The 22,829-nt window shown below is 36.6% G+C and overlaps 1 protein-coding gene across 1 annotated transcript in view; it reads right to left on the minus strand.

Moving 5' to 3' along the window:
• The window catches only part of LOC131976521 (N-acetylglucosamine-1-phosphodiester alpha-N-acetylglucosaminidase-like), a 31,627-nt gene that overhangs the window by 7,736 nt on the left and 1,062 nt on the right, over positions 1 to 22,829 (minus strand). Inside the window, exons 2-10 of the mRNA XM_059339590.1 lie at positions 17,658 to 17,857; positions 15,067 to 15,334; positions 9,796 to 9,935; positions 7,436 to 7,544; positions 5,403 to 5,531; positions 3,711 to 3,820; positions 2,378 to 2,425; positions 2,103 to 2,231; positions 1,827 to 1,958 (exon numbers count right to left, since the gene is read on the minus strand). Coding sequence (XP_059195573.1) covers positions 1,827 to 1,958; positions 2,103 to 2,231; positions 2,378 to 2,425; positions 3,711 to 3,820; positions 5,403 to 5,531; positions 7,436 to 7,544; positions 9,796 to 9,935; positions 15,067 to 15,334; positions 17,658 to 17,857 — 1,265 coding nt within the window. The remainder of the gene's footprint in view (positions 1 to 1,826; positions 1,959 to 2,102; positions 2,232 to 2,377; positions 2,426 to 3,710; positions 3,821 to 5,402; positions 5,532 to 7,435; positions 7,545 to 9,795; positions 9,936 to 15,066; positions 15,335 to 17,657; positions 17,858 to 22,829) is intronic.

Below are 22,829 nucleotides of genomic sequence, written 5' to 3' on the forward strand. Positions count from 1 at the left end.
TGTGTCTTTTTTTGTCATTTTGTCTCTTTTTTTAGTCATTTTGTGTCTTTTTTAGTAATTTTGTCTCTTTTTTTAGTCATTTTGTGTCTTTTTTTTTGTCATTTTGTGTCTTTTTTTGTCATTTTTCTGTCTTTTTTTTGTCGTTTTGTGTCTTTTTTTGTCATTTTGTGTCTTTTTTTAGTCATTTTGTGTCTTTTTTTGTCATTTTGTGTCTTTTTTTGTCATTTTGTGTCTTTTTTTAGTCATTTTGTGTCTTTTTTTAAGTCATTTTGTGTCTTTTTTTGGTCATTTTGTGTCTTTCTGGTCATTTTGTGTCTTTTTCTGGTCATTTTGTGTCTTTTTTTAGTCATTTTGTGTCTTTTTTTAGTCATTTTGTATCTTTTTATGGTTCTGGAAAAGTCCCATGTTGCATTGCGACACTCCCACATGTATTCTGATGCATTTCATTGGCCAAGAGACCGAAAATAGGTGGAAAAAACTACAAATACTACAAAACAACGAATCTGCTCTCCTGGTTTTAATGGTAGAATAACACAACAGCTCCCAACAGGTTTTAATGGTAGAAATGCGGTAATGCTTTCCCGCCTTAAATGGGTTAAACCCCACTAATGATTATATTTTATTGATTATTGTAACAACACATCTCTCCTCTGGTCACGTTTCAGTGATCAGTGTTCATGTGTCAGCTGCAGATTTCTCCTCAGAGCTGCAGATTTCTCCTCAGAGCTTCCTCCTCTCTAAACAAACTGTCCTCCTGATTAAAACCAGTGAAAACACTGAATAAAGCAGTTAGATGTTGAAAATCAGTGTTTTTCTGATGCAGTTTGTTGGACGCAGCGAGCCGAGCTGCTGCTGATGTTTTCTTCCTTCATCAAATGAGTTAAAAACCACCAAGATTAAGACGTGTGTCCTAAAAATGTGGCTGAAAAACTGGATTAAAAATAAGTAAATGTATGACATGTTCATCAGACAGAAACTGATGAACATTATGAACATAACAAACATATTTCTTTATATATTTTTTCATTCATTGTTCATATTACGGCATACAACAACCTATTTAACATGTAATCTATTCTCTAATGTGCAATATCTGTGTGTGAAATGTGTGTGTATCTCTGTTTGTGTGTGTGTGTGTGTGTGTCTGTATGTGTGTGTGTGTCTGTCTGTCTGTTTGTGTGTGTGTGTGTGTGTGTGTCTGTCTATGTGTGTGTGTGTGTGTGTGTGTGTATGTGTGTGTCTGTCTATGTGTGTGTGTGTGTGTGTGTGTGTGTGTGTCTGTATGTGTGTGTGTGTCTGTCTGTCTGTTTGTGTGTGTGTGTGTGTCTGTCTATGTGTGTGTGTGTGTGTGTGTGTGTGTGTGTCTGTCTATGTGTGTGTGTGTGTGTGTGTGTGTGTGTCTGTCTATGTGTGTGTGTGTGTGTGTGTGTGTGTGTGTGTGTGTGTATGTGTGTGTCTGTCTATGTGTGTGTGTGTGTGTGTGTGTGTGTGTGTGTGTGTGTGTGTGTCTGTCTGTCTGTCTGTCTGTATGTGTGTGTGTGTGTGTGTGTGTGTGTGTGTGTGTGTGTGTCTGTATGTGTGTGTCTGTCTATGTGTGTGTGTGTGTGTGTGTGTGTGTGTGTGTGTGTCTGTATGTGTGTGTGTCTGTCTGTTTGTGTGTGTGTGTGTGTGTGTGTGTGTGTGTCTGTCTATGTGTGTGTGTGTGTGTGTGTGTGTGTGTGTGTGTGTCTGTCTATGTGTGTGTCTGTCTATGTGTGTGTGTGTCTGTCTGTCTGTCTGTCTGTCTGTGTGTCTGTGTGTGTGTGTTTGTGTGTGTGTGTGTGTACCTCTGTGTACGGTGTTGTTGGTCTCTCCTCTCAGCGTGGCGTTGCAGCTTCCTGTCTGAGGGTCACATGGACACTGGTCGTCACAGCGACACTCCAGAGAGCAGGAGGGGCCGAAGAAGCCCACAGGACACACTGACACACACACACACACACAGACACACACACACACACACACACACACACACACACACACACACAGACAGACACACACACACACGTTAGTTAAGAACATTTGTCTTGACTTGTTGGATCTAAAGGAGAACGTTGTGGTTCTACCTTGATCGCAGCGGTTCCCTCTGAATCCTGGTTTGCAGCTGCAGCGTCCGTGGACGGCGTCGCAGGAAGCTCCGTTAGCGCAGACGCACGTCTGATTACAGCCGTCACCATAGAAACCAGGGAGGCACACTGGAGATGAGGGGGGAATTAATCAATGATTACCATGAAACAGAAAAATATAGGTAGTAATACATTCAAAAATGTATTGGAAAAGGTATATTAAATATTCTGTATGTGTGTGTGTGTGTGTGTGTGTGTGTGTGTGTGTGTGTCACCTTGGCTGCAGTTGTTCCCGGTCCATCCAGCATCACAGGCACAACCCTCTACAACACAGACAGAGAGTCATGAAACAGCTCCGATAGACAACGAGTCAACAACCACGGGCCTGTTCCACGTAGCGAGTTATCTGAAAACCTGAGTTTGTTAACCCTGAAATGAAATGTGCCGTCGCTACTGACTGGCTAACGCGACCGGCTAATGTGGACGGCTAACGCAACAGGCTAACGTGACCGGCTAATGTGCGACCAGCTAATGTGACCGGCTAAAGTGGGACCAGCTAACGTGACCGGCTAATGTGCGACCAGCTAATGTGACCGACTAATGTGCGACCAGCTAAAGTGCGACCAGCTAATGTGACCGGCTAATGTGACCGGCTAAAGTGTGACCGGCTAATGTGACCGGCTAAAGTGGGACCAGCTAATGTGACCGGCTAAAGTGGGACCGGCTAATGTGACCGGCTAAAGTGGGACCAGCTAATGTGACCGGCTAATGTGAGACTGGCTAATGTGACCGGCTAATGTGTGACCGGCTAATGTGACCGACTAATGTGCGACCGGCTAATGTGACCAGCTAATGTGACTGACTAATGTGCGACCAGTTAATGCGCGACCGGCTAATGTGACCAGCTAATGTGACCGACTAATGTGCGACCGGCTATTGTGACCAGCTAATGTGACTGACTAATGTGCGACCAGTTAATGCACGACCGGCTAATGTAACCAGCTAATGTGACCGACTAATGTGCGACTCGCTAATGTGACAGGCTAATGTGACCGACTAATGTGACCGGCTAAAGTGCGACCAGCTAATGCGACCAGCTAATGTGACCGGCTAATGTGCGACTCGCTAATGTGACCGGCTAATGTGACCGGCTAAAGTGCGACCAGCTAATGTGACCGGCTAATGTGAGACTGGCTAATGTGACCGGCTAATGTGTGACTGGATAATGTGTGACTGGCTAATGTGCGACCAGCTAATGTGACCGGCTAATGTGACCAGCTAATGTGACCGACTAATGTGTGACCGGCTAATGTGACCAGCTAATGTGTGACCGGCTAATGTGACCGACTTATGTGACCGACTAATGTGCGACCAGCTAATGTGACCAGCTAATGTGCGACCAGCTAATGTGACCAGCTAATGTGCGACCGGCTAATGTGACCAGCTAATGTGCGACCGGCTAATGTGACCAGCTAATGTGACTGACTAATGTGCGACCAGTTAATGCGCGACCGGCTAATGTGACCAGCTAATGTCATCATCAAACACAAACTGGCCTGAAGGTTTGATGTGATCTGAGAGTCCAGAGGGTTAGAAGTCCTAGCTCACCGGCGGTGCAGACTCCGTGGGGGCCGCAGTCCTCCGGCCGGCAGCGGCGCCGGTGGACGCAGAGGACGGTGGAGACGGCCCGGGCACAGCGCCACCTGCTGTCTGATTTACTGAGGAGAGGAGGAGTCACAGCAACAGACTGTCAGAGTGGTGTTGATATATGAGGACTGTCAGGGTGGTGTTTATATATGAGGACTGTCAGGGTGGTGTTTATATAAGAGGACTGTCAGGGTGGTGTTTATATAAGAGGACTGTCAGGGTGGTGTTTATATAAGAGGACTGTCAGGGTGGTGTTTATATACGAGGACTGTCAGGGTGGTGTTTATATATGAGGACTGTCAGAGTGGTGTTTATATATGAGGACTGTCAGGGTGGTGTTTATATATGAGGACTGTCAGGGTGGTGTTTATATATGAGGACTGTCAGGGTGGTGTTTATATAAGAGGACTGTCAGGGTGGTGTTTATATACGAGGACTGTCAGGGTGGTGTTTATATGTGAGGACTGTCAGGGTGGTGTTTATATACGAGGACTGTCAGGGTGGTGTTTATATAAGAGGACTGTCAGGGTGGTGTTTATATGTGAGGACTGTCAGGGTGGTGTTTATATACGAGGACTGTCAGGGTGGTGTTTATATAAGAGGACTGTCAGAGTGGTGTTTATATATGAGGACTGTCAGGGTGGTGTTTATATATGAGGACTGTCAGGGTGGTGTTTATATATGAGGACTGTCAGGGTGGTGTTTATATAAGAGGACTGTCAGGGTGGTGTTTATATAAGAGGACTGTCAGGGTGGTGTTTATATAAGAGGACTGTCAGGGTGGTGTTTATATATGAGGACTGTCAGGGTGGTGTTTATATACGAGGACTGTCAGGGTGGTGTTTATATATGAGGACTGTCAGGGTGGTGTTTATATATGAGGACTGTCAGGGTGGTGTTTATATATGAGGACTGTCAGAGTGGTGTTTATATATGAGGACTGTCAGGGTGGTGTTTATATATGAGGACTGTCAGGGTGGTGTTTATATAAGAGGACTGTCAGGGTGGTGTTTATATACGAGGACTGTCAGGGTGGTGTTTATATGTGAGGACTGTCAGGGTGGTGTTTATATACGAGGACTGTCAGGGTGGTGTTTATATAAGAGGACTGTCAGGGTGGTGTTTATATACGAGGACTGTCAGGGTGGTGTTTATATATGAGGACTGTCAGGGTGGTGTTTATATATGAGGACTGTCAGGGTGGTGTTTATATACGAGGACTGTCAGGGTGGTGTTTATATATGAGGACTGTCAGGGTGGTGTTTATATAAGAGGACTGTCAGGGTGGTGTTTATATAAGAGGACTGTCAGGGTGGTGTTTATATATGAGGACTGTCAGGGTGGTGTTTATATATGAGGACTGTCAGGGTGGTGTTTATATACGAGGACTGTCAGGGTGGTGTTTATATATGAGGACTGTCAGGGTGGTGTTTATATAAGAGGACTGTCAGGGTGGTGTTTATATAAGAGGACTGTCAGGGTGGTGTTTATATATGAGGACTGTCAGGGTGGTGTTTATATAAGAGGACTGTCAGGGTGGTGTTTATATAAGAGGACTGTCAGGGTGGTGTTTATATATGAGGACTGTCAGGGTGGTGTTTATATGAGGACTGTCAGGGTGGTGTTTATAAGAGGAGGGGTGGAGCAGCTCACCAGTGGTCAGACGGGTAGCTGGACAGCGAGCCTCCACTGACGTAGGTGGAGGACCCTCCTCCGTCCAGGTTGATGGCGTTAATGATCCCGTAACTCTTCAGAGCCTCAGCCAGCTGCCACAGATTCATCCTGAACACACAACAAGCAGGAGACAGTGTGTTACTGCACACACACACACACACACACACACACACACACACATATGCACACACACATGCACGCACACAAAGACACAAACACACACATACACACAAAGACACACGTACACACACACATACATATACAGACACAAACACATGCACGCACACACACACACACACACGAATGCACACGCACTCACACACACAGACACACACCCACACACGCACACACACACACACACACACACACACACACACAGACACACACGAATGCACACACACACACACTCACACACAGACACACATGCACACACACAGACACACACACACACTCACACACAGACACACATGCACACATGCACACACACAGACACCCACACACACATAAGCATGCATGCGAACACAAACACACACATGCATGCATACACACACACACACACACACACACACAAATAAACATGCAACCTGTTATTTCTGCAGTTTCAGATAAAGATCAGGCTACAATAACATTAGAGGTCAGTCTGGGCTGATTTCAGCTGCTGGAGGTCTGATATTGAGCGGAGACACAGAGAGGACATGTCCAGACGCGTCTTTCCAGAGACACGTCGTTAACAGAAGCACAGAGAGAGGATCAATAGATGGATCAGGTCAGCTCTTAGTGGTCTGAGGAGCCTGGTAGAGTGTCGGTTCAGAGGTTAAAAAGAGTTTTACTGCTGCTCCATTTATCACTTCTACTATCAGGACTATCCTCCTTCACCTCCTGCTGCAGCAGCTCCTCCTCTCACTGCTTTATTTCTCTCCATTCTCTCTCCAGCTTTTGGTATTAATCCACAAAAAATAGACAAAATTACAACATTTACCACAGCCAGAAACTGTAAAAAAGAAAAGAAAAGGAATTATCGTTGCTTTATCACATTTAAAGTCTTCCTTTAGAAATAGAAAAGCCCAAACTTGTGTTAAAATGTTGATATTTGAGTCAGAATCTCTTTATTCAGAGGCTGTTTACACAGAGCAGAGAGGAGAGGACAGGAGAGGCTGGAAACATGACATTTGTCTCGTAAATTTGTGTGATTTTTTTCTTGTAAATTTGTGTTTTTTTCTTGTAAATTTGTGATATTTTTTTCTAGTTATTTTGCGAGTTTTTTCTTGTAAATTTATGATTTTTTTTTCGTAAATTTTTGAGTTTTTTCTCATAAATCTGTGAACGGTCACGTCACAAATATTCACTGACAATCTGTTTACACAGAGCAGAGAGGAGAGGACAGGAGAGGCTGGAAACATGACAATACTTCAATATGTGGAGAAAAGTCATTTTATACATATTAAGTCGTTTTTTGGTAATTATGTGTCTTTTGGCAATTGTGGGTTTATGTCGTTATTTGTTTGTTTTTTTGTCATTTTTACATCTGATTGGTCATTTTCTGTAGTTTTTTGGTCATTTTTTTTTCAATATTAGTGACACTTGTGGGCACTTGTGAAATGCTGTATATATAGATTTTTTTTTTCTGAACTTTTTGTTGAATAAATATTTTTTTCTCTTTTTTATGATTCATGCCATTTGATTTGATTTGATTCGATTTGATTTGATGCCACAACCATTGAGAACTTCATTATAATATCCATCTTCACCTTTAGTATCTGAAGAAAATGCATGTTTTGTACGTAGGAAAATGTGTTTGTCTGCAGTAATTAAATGACACAAAGCTTGTTGTTTTGTCTCTGTGTGTCTTTGTGTTTGTCTCTGGGAAGCAACAATCCAACTCTGCATGTTTCATTTACACTCCGGGTCTCTTTGCATTGACTCAGAGTCACTTCATGTTAAAGGAATAAAGTATCCTACACTCTCCATCCTGTCACTGGGTGCTGGATGAACCTCAGAGCAGCTCTTCTTACCCTCTGATCTCCGTCTGTCCGTCGATGTGGAACAGCACCACGTTCCCCTCGGCGTCGTGGCCCACCGCCGTCCGGGCCGACACCACCTCCACAAAATGACCCAACTGCCCTGAGGAGGAAAACCAGCCGGAGTCAACAGGCAGCAGGAGACTTAAAACTGTTCTTCAGACAACACAAGAGGAACTGAAGCTGAGACAGACAACACTACAGGAATCTGTGTCTCATGATACAGGTTAGGAGTCAATATAATGCAGATATTGTAATATAAGTCAAGCAAAAAAAAATGTATACAAATGTATGAAGTCTGAGGAGGAGAAAGTTGAGTTTTTCCACTTTTTTGCAATCAGAAAAGTGGTGTCCATTGCTTTTTTTCTCGAAATAAAAACTAAAACTAATAAAAAAAAAATTTTGGTTTGTTTTTTTGTTTGGTAATTTTATGTCGTTATTTGGTCACTGCGTGTTTTTTTGTGTGTCATTTTTACATGTTATTGGTAATTTTCTGTATTTATTGGTAATTTTCTGTATTTATTGGTTATTTTCTGTAGGTTTTTGGTCATTATTTTTAAAGTGACACTTGTGGGCGCTTGTGAAATGTTGTATATCTATAAAATAAATATTTTTTTCAGTAATTAAGTGCACAGAGCCTGTTGTTTTCTCCCTTTGTGTCTTTCTTCTCAGCTAACACTAAAACTAATAAAAACTAAACTAAAACTAAGCATTTTCCAAAAAAATATAAACTAATTAAAACTAGCAAACTCACTCTAAAAACTCATTAAAACTAACTGAATTTGAAAACAAAAAATCACAACGAAATTAAAACTAAAACTAATGAAAAATCCCAAACTATTCTAACCTTGGTTCAGTTTGACAATAAAGCGTTGAGTTGTAAAGCTTGAGGTGAACTTTGGTTTCGTCCCTGTGAAGCTGTTTGGTGTTTAGAGTCAGATGGAGTCACGTCAGGACTCTGGAGCTTCAGTTACACTTCATTACTGAAGCTGATCCACTTCAGGCTGAGCTCAGGTCAACTGAGGGGACGAGGCTCTAGACCAGGGGTCTCAGACTCTAATTAATGGGGGCCGCTGGAGGCAGTATCAAAACCACCAAAAACACACAAAATAAAAAAAAATAAAAAGACACAAAATGACAGAAAAAGACACAAAATGACCAAAAAAAGACACAAAAATACAAAATGACGGAAAAAAACTAAATTACTTAAAAAAGACGCAACATTACCAAAAAAAGACACAAAATGACCCAAAAAAGACACAAAATTACAAAAAAAGACACAAAATGACGGAAAAAAAACTAAATTACTTAAAAAAGACGCAACATTACCAAAAAAAAAGTCACAAAAATACAAAAAAAAAGACACAAAACTATTCAAAAAAAGACACAAAATTACCAAGAAAAGACACAAAATTACCCAAAAGACACAAAATTATTAGAAAAAGACAAAAAATTACTAAAAAAAGGACACATAATTACTAAAAAGACAAAAAAATATTTAAAAATTACAAAAAAAGACATAAAATTAGTAAAAAGAGATACAAAATTACCAAAAAAAAGACAAAATTACAGTTGCCTTTCTTTTTGGTAACATCGTCATAGAAACAAGTGAAACAAAGCTCCAGCTGGAGCAATAAAGGGACCTTCTACACACAACACGGTAAAGAGACATTCATATAAAACTCACATTAAACTTTCATATCAAGGTGGGGGCCATAAAATATCATCACGAGGGCTGCAATTGGCCCGCGGCCCGCGAGTTTGAGACCCCTGGTGTAGAATAAGAGGGATGGGGGAGTTCCTGTTGGGTCTGTTGAGCTGAATTTCAGAGGAAAGCTGGATCGTGTTGGAAGGAATCAGCTTTATTGACTCTCTGTCTGTGTGTCTGTCCTCAGACGAACCTGTTGGAGTAAATAAACTGGATCCACTTTCTCCTGCTGGAGAGATCATTACATCTCTGCTCCTTCTCTGCAACGTTTTACCAATATATGCCAAACAAAAATACAAACACTCCAAAGGAATAGATTTTTTCCTGTAAAAACATTTCGTTTTGATGTAAAAAAAAAAAAAAATAAAGCTGTCAGATGAATGTAGTGGAGTAAAAATACAACATTTGCCTTTAAAATTATGGGTTGTATTTAGATAACTTCATATCTTTTTGGTAATTTGATGTCATATTTTTGGGTCATTTTAGGTCTTGTTTTGTATTTTTTAATGTCTTTTGGTCATTTTACATATTTTTGGGTAATTTTCACCATCGACATTTATTTTCACCTATCATTACTTTTCCCCCTATATATTTAATTGTTGCCCTGTGAATATGAACATGAATATGAATATGAATATGAAGGTACCGGTCTCCTGAGTCTTGTCACACTCGGCCTTTATGCTCTCGTTGATGTAAACTTCTCCGTTCCTCAGCAGCCAAACCACTCCGCTGACCAGCTGGACGAACGGGTTGGACTGGTCCAAGACGTCCTCCTGGGACAGATACCTGGAGGACAGGACGGGACATCAGGACTGAAATATACCAACTGATTCTGATGAAATCTGCTTCAGATCTTCATGTTCCCAACAGGATGAATCATAAAAAAGTTGGTGATCTTCTGATTTAGTCTTTAATTCATTTAATTAATGAGCAACTATAGAGCTGCAAAATTAATCTAATCAATATCCAAATCACAGGAAGGTGCGATATCTAATATTAAAGGTAAAATATGTGTCAAAAAATGAATAAAATATAAAGTGTCGGTGTGATTCTTAATGTCCAAAAAAAGATGTTGATGGATGAAAATAAAATAAAAATAAAATATTGGGGAGAAAAACATTTTGATGGATGAAAATAAAAAAAATAAAAAAATATAGGGGAGAAAAATGTTGATGGGTGAAAATTAAAAATTAAAAAATATAGGGGAGAAAAATAATGTATATAAATGAAAAAAAATGATAGGGGACAAAAAATTTATAAAAATAAAATATAGCAGAGAAAAATATTGTATATAAATGAATAAAAAATATTTGGGGGATAAGAAATAAACAAAAATAAAAATATAGCAGAGAAAAATAATGTATATAAATGAAAAAAATTATACGGGACAAAAATTTAATAAAAAAAAAATATAGCAGAGAAAAATAATGTATATAAATGAAGAAAAATATAGGGGACAAAAAAATAAATAAAAATAAAAATATAGCAGGGAAAAATAATCTGATGCGTGAAAAATAAAAATTGTTCATACTAAATTTGTCCCAATGTCCACTTAGAAAATGTGACAAGAGCAAAAAAAAACACCCTGAATGGCTCGGATTTTAATTATTAATCTGCTTTTGTGTCACTTTAAACATTATAAGGAGTATAAAAACAACAATTAAATACCATAAAATGAAGCAGAAACAGACAAACTGTCAGCTTTAAAACAGTCAGTTTATTCTGCAGCGTTGTGTCTTTTATTGTGAAAACCCAGCTGTTCTCTCTGTGACAGTGAGCTGATGTGTCTGCAGCTTATTTTACTGCTCTAATGTTTCCTGACCTGAGATCACCTCACCTCATATCACCTCACCTCTAGTTCCTCTTTACATAAACAACAGTAAACACCAGAGAGGAGCTGCTCAACTCGTCCTCATTATATTTTATCTGAATGATTTTAATCATTGAACCGTTTACAGCCGGACACTATAGAGAGTTTAGAGAGTTTAGAGTCCTGAGCTGACAGTGAGAGCAGCTTGTTCCAGGAACTTTTTATCTGACATCTCTCACCTGAACTGACACTAAATCGACACTAACCTGTTTGTTTCAACAGCAGCTTTTAAATCATAGGTCTCAAACTTGCGGCCCGCGGGCCAGCTGTGGCCCTCGTGACGATATTTTGTGGCCCCCACCTTGATATGAAAGTTTAATGTGAGTTTTATATGAATGGCACTTTGCCGTGTTGTGTGTGGAAGGTCCCTGTAATTATTTTTTGGGTAATTTTGTGTCTTTTTTTGGAAATTTTGTGTCTTTTTTTTGGTAATTTTGTGTCTTTTTTGGTAATTTTGTTTCTTTTTTTAAGTAATTTATTTAGGGCCACGGGGCAATCGCAGGGGGCTGCACTACTGTTATACTGTGGATCAATGACCATGATCATTTTTGGAGAAATTCTAAAATTATAATGGGTGTGTATGGCACGGAATGTTCGTGTCACAGTGTGTGACATCATCGCCAGAGTGTAGAGGGAGAGAAAAAACTGTCAAAAAATAAATTTTAAAACTGCGCTCCAGGCCGCAAATTCCACTCTACAGAAATAATTTATACATAGAAACGTAGGAAAATGAGTCTTCTCCCTCACAATCCTCTGGTAAAGCTGTCAGAGTTATAGTTTGGGCGTAGGACGCACAGATGATCCACCAACACCACCAACAGCCTCATTGGCTCCCATATTAAAAATGCAGGAAGATTTCTGAAAGAGGGAGATGTAACAGGTTTTTTAGATCGCTCTAACAAAGCTATTTTTTTATTTTTCTTAAAAAAAATCATATGTAGACATTCGGGAAGAACTCGGGACGCTCAAAGGGAAGTCGGATCAATGATAGGTATTATGGTTTTGCCAAAAATGCTTTCTGTTCGAGGCCAGAAATTCCAGTCTGTCCACCTCTGGCTGCTGTCACTGTGAGGAACATTCAGGTGGCAGTTAATTCTGTTGATTGCGCTGATCTGATTGCCTTTGATCTTTGATGTGATTACCGTTACAGATACGAGCACACACACATGCGTGCGTAAGCGCGCACACTCCTCCAGATACACATGCTTCACACACCCACACACATTTTGAGGTTAAAGGTCATAGGTTGCTGTATAAATAAATACTTGAAAAGGAATGCTTGTTGTAGGTGTGCTCCTTGTATATTATATAGTATCATCACATTATTAATATTAATTGTTATAAATCTCTGAAGAATCTCATCATAGTGTACACACACCGGCAGTAGTGGCCCTTTCACAATTTCCCCAGAGGAAATTTTCTAGTTTTATTATGTAAAACCATTTTGTTAGAATAAAAAATGAATATAATAAAGAAGCCGGGTGGACTTAAATGAGAACTTTTACTGTGGGACAAAGGTTTTCATAAAGATCTTCTACTTGTTTCTCTAGTTTGCTGTCTGTGAGGTGTTTTAATGTTTATTTGTTTAATCTGAGCTTCTCTTCACGCTGTTGCATCATGTTGGAAATGTGGAGATTACTGACCACAAACAAACAGGCTGAGAGAGTGTGTGTGTGTGTGTGTGTGTGTGTGGCATCATTATAAATATCCAGTTGTTTTCCTCTGGGAGGATTCAGGGAATGATCGTTTCTCAGTATCGTTCTATTTTAAATGTTTGGTTTCTTGTTTTCAGGTGAACTTCTGTCAGTAGAAACACTCGACTGGTTTCACTTGTTTCATTAAACTCAACCAGGTGTTATTAAGTTTCTGCTCCGTGCAAACAGGAAGTCACTAAAGCTGCAAATGTTGTTTACTTCTAACAGGAACATGAGGTCAGCAGCAGAGAAACTGGAAGCAGCTCCACTTTATGCAAAATGTATTAAAATAAAAACACGTTTCAACAGGAGAGATAACTGTGGTGGCCCGTGCCCTATCAAAATAAAAGCTCTGGCAGCTTCTCATTAAAATAATCTTTCTCTATTTATAAAATTATGTCTTTTCTTTGGTCTTTTCACGTCTTGTTTTGTATTTTCAACACCTTATTTGGGTCATTTTCTGTAATTTATTGGTGATTTCACATCTTGTTTTGTACTTACAACTTTTTTTGGTCATTCTGTGTCATTTTTTGTAATTTTGTGTCATTTTTGGGTAATTTTACATCTTTTTTGTAATTTTGTGTCATTTTATGTGTCATTTTTTGCAATTTCGTGTCATTTTTAGGTAATTTTACATCTTCTTTTGGTAATTTTGTGTCATTTTTTGGGTAATTTTACACATTTTTTGTAATTTTGTGTCATTTTTTGGTCATTTTACATATTTTTTTGGTCATATTGTGTCATTACAAATGACAAATATATTTTCTAAACTCATGCAGCATGTAACTAAAGCTGTCAGCTAAATATAGTGAAGTAAAAAATACAATATATGACGAAAATTATGTATTTTTTATGCTCATTTCACGTCTTGTTATGTATTTTTGGCGCTTTTTTGTTTTTTTTGGTCATTATACGTCATTTATTGGTAATTTCACGTCTTTTTTTATATTTGTAATGTCTTTTTTTGGTCATTTTGTGTAATTTTTGGGTAATTTTGTGCCTTTTTTGTAATTTTGTGTCAATTTTTCTGTAATGTGTCATTTTTTAGTAATTTTTAAGTTCTTTTTGGCTTCTTGTTTTCCATCTGTGAATCTGAGAGGAGGTGAATGTCTTTGGACTGATGCAACAGTGAGTCATGTTGCCACAAACACACAAATGTTTTTCAAATGTTCATTTCATTAAGTTTCTGCTCTGTGTAAACAGGAAGTCACTAAATTTGAAAATGTTGTTTACTTCTAACAAAAGCATGAAATCAGGAGCAGCAGAGAAACTGGAAGCAGCACCACTTTATGTAAAAGGAAGTTGAAAAAAAAACCACATTTCAACAGAAGAGATAACTGTGGTGGCCCGTGCCCTATCAAAATAAAAGCTCTGGCAGCTTCTCAATAAAATAATCTTTCTCTATTTCCAGGAATTTCTCTGTTTGTGCCCAATATGTGGCAACTACCTGTTGAAATGATTCTGAAAAGTCAGCTTGGGCTATTTAGCTGCATTTTAGTCCAGAAACTCATGTAACTAAAGCTGTAAAAATACAATATCTGACCAAAATGATGTCCTTTTTTTGTCATTTCACATCTTGTTTTGAATTTGTAACCTGTTTTTTGGTCATTTTACGTCATTTATTGGTGATTTCACATATTTTTTTTATATTTGTAATGACTTTTTCTGTTCATTTTGTTTCATTTTTTAGTCATTTTACATCTTTTTCTGTTCATTTTGTGTCATTTATTAGTAATTTTATGTCTTCTTTTTGCAATTGTGTGTCTTTTTTGGTAATTTAACATAACATTTTAACATTTTGTGTAATTTTTTGAAAATTTTACGTATTTTTTGTCACACTGTTTCATTTTTTGGTAAATTTACGTCTTTTTTGGTCATTTTGTGTCATTTTGGGTAAGTATGTGTCATTTTTGGTAATTTTGTGTCATTTTTGGTAATTTAACATAACTTTGTGACATTTTTTGGAAATTTTACATATATTTTGGCAATTATGTGTCATTTTTTGGTAATTGTATGTCTTTTTTTGGAAATTTTACATATATTTTGGCAATTATGTGTCATTTTTTGGTAATTGTATGTCTTTTTTTGGAAATTTTACATATATTTTGGCAATTATGTGTCATTTTTTGGTAATTGTATGTCTTTTTTTGGAAATTGTACATATATTTTGGCAATTATGTGTCATTTTGTGTAATTTTACGTCTTTTTTTGGTAATCTTTTGTCATTTTTTGGTAATTTTACCTCTTTTTAAACGTTGTTTCATCACAAACGACTGATTATTGTCTACCTCCTTGTCTTATAACCTGGATGAATGAACCTTTATCTCCGGGACGGTTAGTTTCCGTCTCTTACCCGAACACGAGGGTCCCGTCCCTCCTGATGCCGAACTGAGCGTTCTGCACGCCGCCGCTGTCCTGCACCAGGCGCCCGTCGCTCACCACGTTACCCAGACATTCACCCGACTGCGTGTTGAAGAATCCGGCGTTCTGGGCGAACAGACAGCCGGCGGCCTGCGCCGTCTGCTCCACCGCAGCCCTCCGACTCATCAGGCAGCCGCCCGGACCGCCCGGCTCCACCACCGACAGGGTCTCCACCGGGTCCCGCACCACCGTCAGGTGACCTGCAACGAGTCACACACAAGTCACACACAAGTCACAGACGAGTCACAGACAAGTCACAGACAAGTCAAAGACAAGCCACAGACAAGTCAAACACAAGTCACAGACAAGTCAAACACAAGTCACAGACAAGTCACACACAAGTCACACACAAGTCACAGACGACTCAAACACAAGTCACAGACAAGTCAAACACAAGTCACACACAAGTCAAACACAAGTCACACACAAGTCAAACACAAGTCACAGACAAGTCAAACACAAGTCACAGACAAGTCACACACAAGTCAAACACAAGTCAAACACAAGTCAAACACAAGTCACAGACAAGTCACAGACGAGTCACACACAAGTCACACACAAGTCAAACACAAGTCACAGACAAGTCACAGACAAATCAAACACAAGTCAAACACAAGTCACAGACAAGTCACAGGCAAGTCACAGACAAGTCAAACACAAGTCAAACACAAGTCACAGACGAGTCAAATACAAGTCAAACACAAGTCACAGACAAGTCAAACACAAGTCACAGACGAGTCACAGACAAGTCAAACACAAGTCACAGACGAGTCAAATACAAGTCAAACACAAGTCACAGACGAGTCAAACACAAGTCACAGACAAGTCACACACAAGTCAAACACAAGTCACAGACAAGTCACAGACGAGTCAATGACTAGTCACAGACAAGTCAAACACAAGTCAAACACAAGTCAAAGATGAGTCACAGACAAGACAAACACAAGTCACAGACAAGTCACAGACAAGTCAAACACAAGTCACATACAAGACAAACACAAGTCACAGACAAGTCAAACACAAGTCACAGACAAGTCACAGACGAGTCAAACACAAGTCACAGACAAGTAAAACACAAGTCACAGACAAGTCAAACACAAGTCACAGACAAGTCAAACACAAGTCAGACAAGTCACACACAAGTCACAGACAAGTCAAACACAAGTCACAGACAAGTCAAACACAAGTCAGACAAGTCACACACAAGTCACAGACAAGTCAAACACAAGTCAAACACAAGTCACAGACAAGTCAAACACAAGTCACAGACAAGTCAAACACAAGTCACAGACAAGTCACAGACGAGTCAATGACTAGTCACAGACAAGTCAAACACAAGTCAAACACAAGTCACAGACAAGTCAAACACAAGTCACAGACAAGTCAAACACAAGTCACACACAAGTCAAACACAAGTCACAGACAAGTCACAGACGAGTCAATGACTAGTCACAGACAAGTCAAACACAAGTCAAACACAAGTCAAAGATGAGTCACAGACAAGACAAACACAAGTCACAGACAAGTCACAGACAAGTCAAACACAAGTCACATACAAGACAAACACAAGTCACAGACAAGTCAAACACAAGTCACAGACAAGTCACAGACGAGTCAAACACAAGTCACAGACAAGTAAAACACAAGTCACAGACAAGTCAAACACAAGTCACAGACAAGTCAAACACAAGTCAGACAAGTCACACACAAGTCACAGACAAGTCAAACACAAGTCACAGACAAGTCAAACACAAGTCAGACAAGTCACACACAAGTCACAGACAAGTCAAACACAAGTCAAACACAAGTCAAACACAAGTCACAGACAAGTCAAACACAAGTCACAGACAAGTCACACACAAGTCACAGATGAGTCACAGACGAGTCAAACACAAGTCACACACAAGTCACAGACAAGTCACAGACGAGTCAAACACAAGTCACAGACAAGTCACAGACAAGTCAAACACAAGTCACAGACAAGTCACAGACAAGTCACAGATGAGTCACAGTCAAGTCAAACACAAGTCACACACAAGTCACAGACAAGTCACAGACAAGTCAAAAACTACAGGCTGAAAAACAAACACAATCACTTTAATATCAGCATCTTAAAGGCCCCTTTTCAGGTCTTTTCAAAATAAAAGCTGTAACCCCCCCCCCACACACACACACACTCCTTTCTTTTCTTTTTTACTTCCTCCTCTTTCCCATTTTTGATACTTTTGTGTAAATTTTTGGAAAATGTACGTCTTTTTGAACAATTTTGTGTCATTTTTTGGTAATTTAACAACTTTTGTTGGGCAATTTTGTAATTTATTTTTTGTTATCATTATTTATTTATTCTATTTATCATCACCTGCAACCGTTTCCTGCCTGGTGATCCACGTCTGGTGTTTTTCTTTAATCGCAGACTTCAGGTGTCAAAACTTCTTGTAAAGACTTTTTATATCAGTTTTCATGATTGTTTCAGAGTAAATAATAAGCAGAAGTTCAACAATCATCTTATTCTCTCTGACTGACCGTAAACCCATCTGTTTCCCTCCACGGCCGACACAAACACTCTGGACTCGGCGGCCGGCGACCCGCTGCGGTTGGCGGGCCAGCTCTCGTGGGTGGCGTTGCCGTGGACGACGGGCTGACAGTCCCGGACGTGGCGGTGGGAGTGGGAGGGGCCGTGTCCGTGGGCGTACGGCAGCAGGACGTCATCGTCCTCAGAGACTCTGACAGGAGACACAGACACAATATATATATATATATATATATATATATATTATAGACACACAACAGGTAAAATATATTATAACATGTTTAAAAACCAGGTTTGAAGGAGAAACGTATAGAAACATTAACGTGTCTGCATGTTTATTACATGAACTGCTGCAAAGAGAAAAGGTAAAAACAATAAGAACTAGCAAACAAGAAAGACTTATTAAGATATTATATTTAATAATAATATGTAGAATGTGTATGTAGAAAAAATTAAGGCTTTTACACAAGTAGGGTTTCAACGGGCTGTTCATTTTTAGTAAATTTACAGAAACTTTCCATGGGAATTATGGAAATTTTGGGGGATGGATGGAATTTGTGATGTCTTTTCAGGGTAATTTTACGTCTTTTTGATAATTTTCTATCATTTTTTGGGTCATTTTAAGTCATATTCCAAATTTTAAACACCTTTTTTGGTCATTTCACATCTTGTTTTGTATTTTGAATGCCTTTTTGCTCATTTCGTGTCATTTATTGGTAATTTCACTTTTTTTTTTAACATTTGTAACGTCTTTTTTTTTGGTCATTTTGTGTCATTTTGTTGACATATCTGACGAAAAGTCCCTTTTTTTGGTAATTTCACGTCTTTTTTTTTTACTTTGAAACGTCTTTTTTTGTAATTTTTGGGGTAATTTTGTGTCATTTTTTGGTAATTTCACATCTTTTAAAAATGTTTTTAATGGTAAAATTAATGGTAATTTAATGGTAATTTTGTGTCTTTTGGTAATTTTGTGACTTTTTTTGACATATGACGAAAATTAAGTATTTTTTTGGTCATTTTACATCTTGATTTGTATTTTTAACGCCTTTTTGGTCATTTTATGTCATTTATTGGTCATTTTATGTTATTTATTGGTCATTTCACGTCTTTTTTTGTATTTGTAACGTCTTTTTTTGGTCATTTTGTGTCATTCTTTGGTCATTTTCTGTCATTTATTGCATTTTAAACTCCATTCCAGTGCTGATGTTCCTGGACAGCAGAGATGTGCTGAGTCACTGAGGCTAGAAAAACATTCCCACTTCTCCCAAAGAGCTGCAGAATAATAATAATAATAAAACGTGTCCTCTGGGACGCTGCAGGAGCACAAATATGGTTTTGGTCTGATAATAAAACCTGTTGGCTCCGTCTCCATGGTGACTCATTTCTTGGAGAGAAGTTTCATCACATGAAGGAATGTGTTTTTAGAAAAGGCTGAGCTGTGTTTCTGTTCTATCTGCTCTTTATAACCTCCAGACTCTCAATCATTTTAATGTTTAACTTTCTCTTTCTAACACTCCACTCACAGCTTGCTTCTCTTGTTTACTAGTGCTACGTTATGATAAATGATTGGAAATAATAATAACAAACATCCTGCATTTAGTTTCAGTAACTCAGCAGCTGTTTATAAAGCTGCCTGGCTCTGAAACATCAAGTTGACATGAACAAAACTGAAAAAAAAATGACCCTGAAGCTTCTGACATGACAGGAAATGAAGATGTGTCAGCAGTTTTCCTGCTTGTTTTCCAGTATTTCTGCAGAGGAAAGAAGATGTAAACTTTTCTTTTTTTAAATAAAATAAAATAAAATAAAAAATATAGGGGAGAAAATGTTGATGGGTTGGAAAAAAAGAAGAAAAAAATATATATATAGTGTATAAAAATGTTGATGGTTGAAAATAAAAAAATAATTTAAAAAATATGGAGGAGAAAAAAATGTTGATGGGTGAAAATGAAAATAAAAAATAAAAATAAATAAATAAATAAAATATATATATATAGTGTAGAAAAAAAGTCGATGGGTGAAATAAAAAAATAAAAATATAGGGGAACAAAAAAATGTTGATGGGTGAAAATGAAATAAAAAGTGTATATATATATATATATATATATATAGAGTAGAAAAAAATGTTGATGGGTGGAAATAAAATAAATTATATATATATATATATATATATATATACATATATAAAGTGTAGGAAAAAAATGTTGATGGGCGAAATAAATAAAAAATAGGGGAGAAAAAAATGTTGATAACAACAAACATCCTGCATTTAATTTCTGCAACTAAACAGCTGTTTATAAAGCTGCCTGGCTCTGAAACATCAAGTTGACATGAAAACTGGTTAAAAAATGAGCCTGAAGCTTCTGACATGACAGGAAATGAAGATGTGTCAGTAGTTTTCCAGCTTACACTTGTTTTTCCTGGATTTCTGCAGAGAAAAGATCATTCTTATCATCTGAATCTGATTCTGATGTATATGAATATTTATTTTGGATGCACCGTACTGTAAACATGTTTATATTTCAGTCATTGTGTGCTTTTTGGTTTTTGCATCTTACTGATAATCTTTAGTTTATACTTATTATTTTATTTGCACTCTTCACAACTTTGTAATGCAACAAGTTTCATCTCATTGTTTATTTAATCACCAATTTTCTATTGTTTCTAAGAATAATCTATACATTAAAAAATAGTAAATTAATAAATGATACATTTAATAATAATAATTTAATAATATAAATAAATAGTAAACTAATACATTAATACATCTAATAATAATTATATAATAATATAATAATTTTAAAATATTAATAAATAGGAAATTAATACATTAATACATTTAAAATAATATAATAATTTAATAATATTAATAAATAGTAAATTAATACATTAATAGAATAATAAATTAATAAATGAATAAATTTAATAATAATATAAATATTTAATAATATTAATAAATAGTAAATGAATGCATTTAATAATAATATAATTATTATTATATTAATAAATAGTAAAGAAAAAATACAAATATTAATTAATACATTTAATTAATAAATATTAATAAATAGTCTGTCAATTGTCAAAAAAAAGAGGAAAGAATCCCCCTCTGCCAGGATCAGACTCAGCTGAGGTGCTGAACTTATAAACCGTCAGAATGATTTAATAAAGCATCATCATACTCAAATATGTGCTAAAATCTTCTTTTTCTTCAAGCTTTAATCAGAAAGCTTCTTCAGTTCAGGTCAGTTTATAAAATGTGAAAAAGAAATAAAAAATGGGCGCCACAACTTCCCAAAGTTTCTGGTATTCAAATGATTTGTTTTCCAAAACACCCAAATAAATTAAAGGAACAAGATGAAAGAGAAGAGAGGGAACGTCTGGCTTCAACATTTATCTGCTCTGATATTTGTTCAGGATTATTTTATTTTATTTTATTATTTTATTTTATAAATTATATATAAATATAATTTTTATAAATTATTTTATTATTTTATTATATTACTGTTTGTCTAAATGATGAAATAACGATTCATGTCTGCACTCATCTGGTGATGAAATATGATCTGGCAGAAGAGGCTGCACGGTTTTTCTTTTCAGGAATTTAACTGAGTCAAGTTCACAGAGTTCAGAGTGACGCGACATGTGCAGGAAAATGTGCAGCTTTTTGCAGCTGCAGCAGCATTTTGTGACTTTTTTTGGTATTTTAACATCTTTTTGTGTGGCAATTTTGTAATTTATTGGTCATTTCATGTCTTTTTGAAATTTGTTACATTTTTCTTTGGTAATTTTAAGACTTTTTTGGGTAATTTTGAATTTTTTTGGTCTTTTTACATTTTTTTTTTTAATTTTGTATTTTTTTTTTTCTCAGCAATTTTGTCATTTTTTGGTTATTTCACGTCTTTTTCATATTTGTAACATCCTTTTTTTGTTAATTTTGGGTCTTTTTTGTGGTCATTTTACATCTTTTTTGGGGTAATTTTCTAAAAAAAAATTCCGGCAATTTTGTCATTTATTACAAGTGTTAACAAGTTAATTAAAGTCAATTCCTGGTTTTAAAAAGTACCATTATGTCTGTCGTTTTTCTGTTTTCTGTCCCCATTAATAATTAATAAAAATGAATAAAAATTGTTTGATCCCTGTTATACAATTCTTACTAACACAGGAATACAAATAGATTATTAAATAGTAACGTTATAAGGATAATGCTAACACAAGTGCCTCGATAAACAACAATAATATGCTAAATTTACAGCCAATATTTTAATTTCACTAATGCAAAAAAAAATATTAAAAATGTTTTTATGTTAGGGTGCAAGTTTTTATGTTTCCTGTCCTCGTTTCTTAATTTATATTATAATTAATAATTAATAATAATTTGTCATTTTTTATATCCATGTATTTTTATTCATTAATTTCCCCTTATAATATTCCTTAATCTGTAGACGTTTAATTGTATTATGTCTCATTAAATAAGTCAATTCCTGGTTTACAAAATACAGCCAATATTTTAATTTCACTTATGAAAAAAATAAATTAAAGATATTTTTATTTTAGGGTGCAAGTTTTTTCCTGTTGCTGCACCAATTTTTTTAATTCATACTATATTTAATAATTAATATTGGTCACCAATTTCTCAGTGAGTAATGCTAATACACGTGCCTAGAACAACAATAAAAGTCAAAATAATTGCTATTCTGTCTCTTATTTTTATTTTATGCATGTATTTCTATTTATTAATTTCCCTTATAATATTCCTTAATCTGTAGATGTTTAATTTTATTATTTATACCAGTTTTCCCCCTTTTTTTTCCTGGTTTACAAAATACCATTACGTCTGTAACAGCCAGTATTTTAATTTCACAAATGCAAAAAAAAAATTAAAAGTTTTTATTTTAGGATGCAAGTTTTTCTGTTTCCTGTCCACGTTTCTTGATTTGTATTATAATTAATAATTAATAAAAATTAGTCATTTTTATTATATCAATGTATTTTAAATTATTAATTTCCCTTATAATATTCCTAAATCTGTAGACATTTAAATTTCACTAATGAAAAAAAAAAATTAAAAATATTTTTATGTTAGGGTGCAAGTTTTTTCCTGTTTGCTGTCCCCATTTTTTTATATTATATTTAATAATTAATATTAATAATTAATATCGGTAACC

Source organism: Centropristis striata, chromosome 8 (genome assembly GCF_030273125.1).
Source record: "Centropristis striata isolate RG_2023a ecotype Rhode Island chromosome 8, C.striata_1.0, whole genome shotgun sequence".
In the NCBI taxonomy this organism is placed as follows: domain Eukaryota; kingdom Metazoa; phylum Chordata; class Actinopteri; order Perciformes; family Serranidae; genus Centropristis; species Centropristis striata.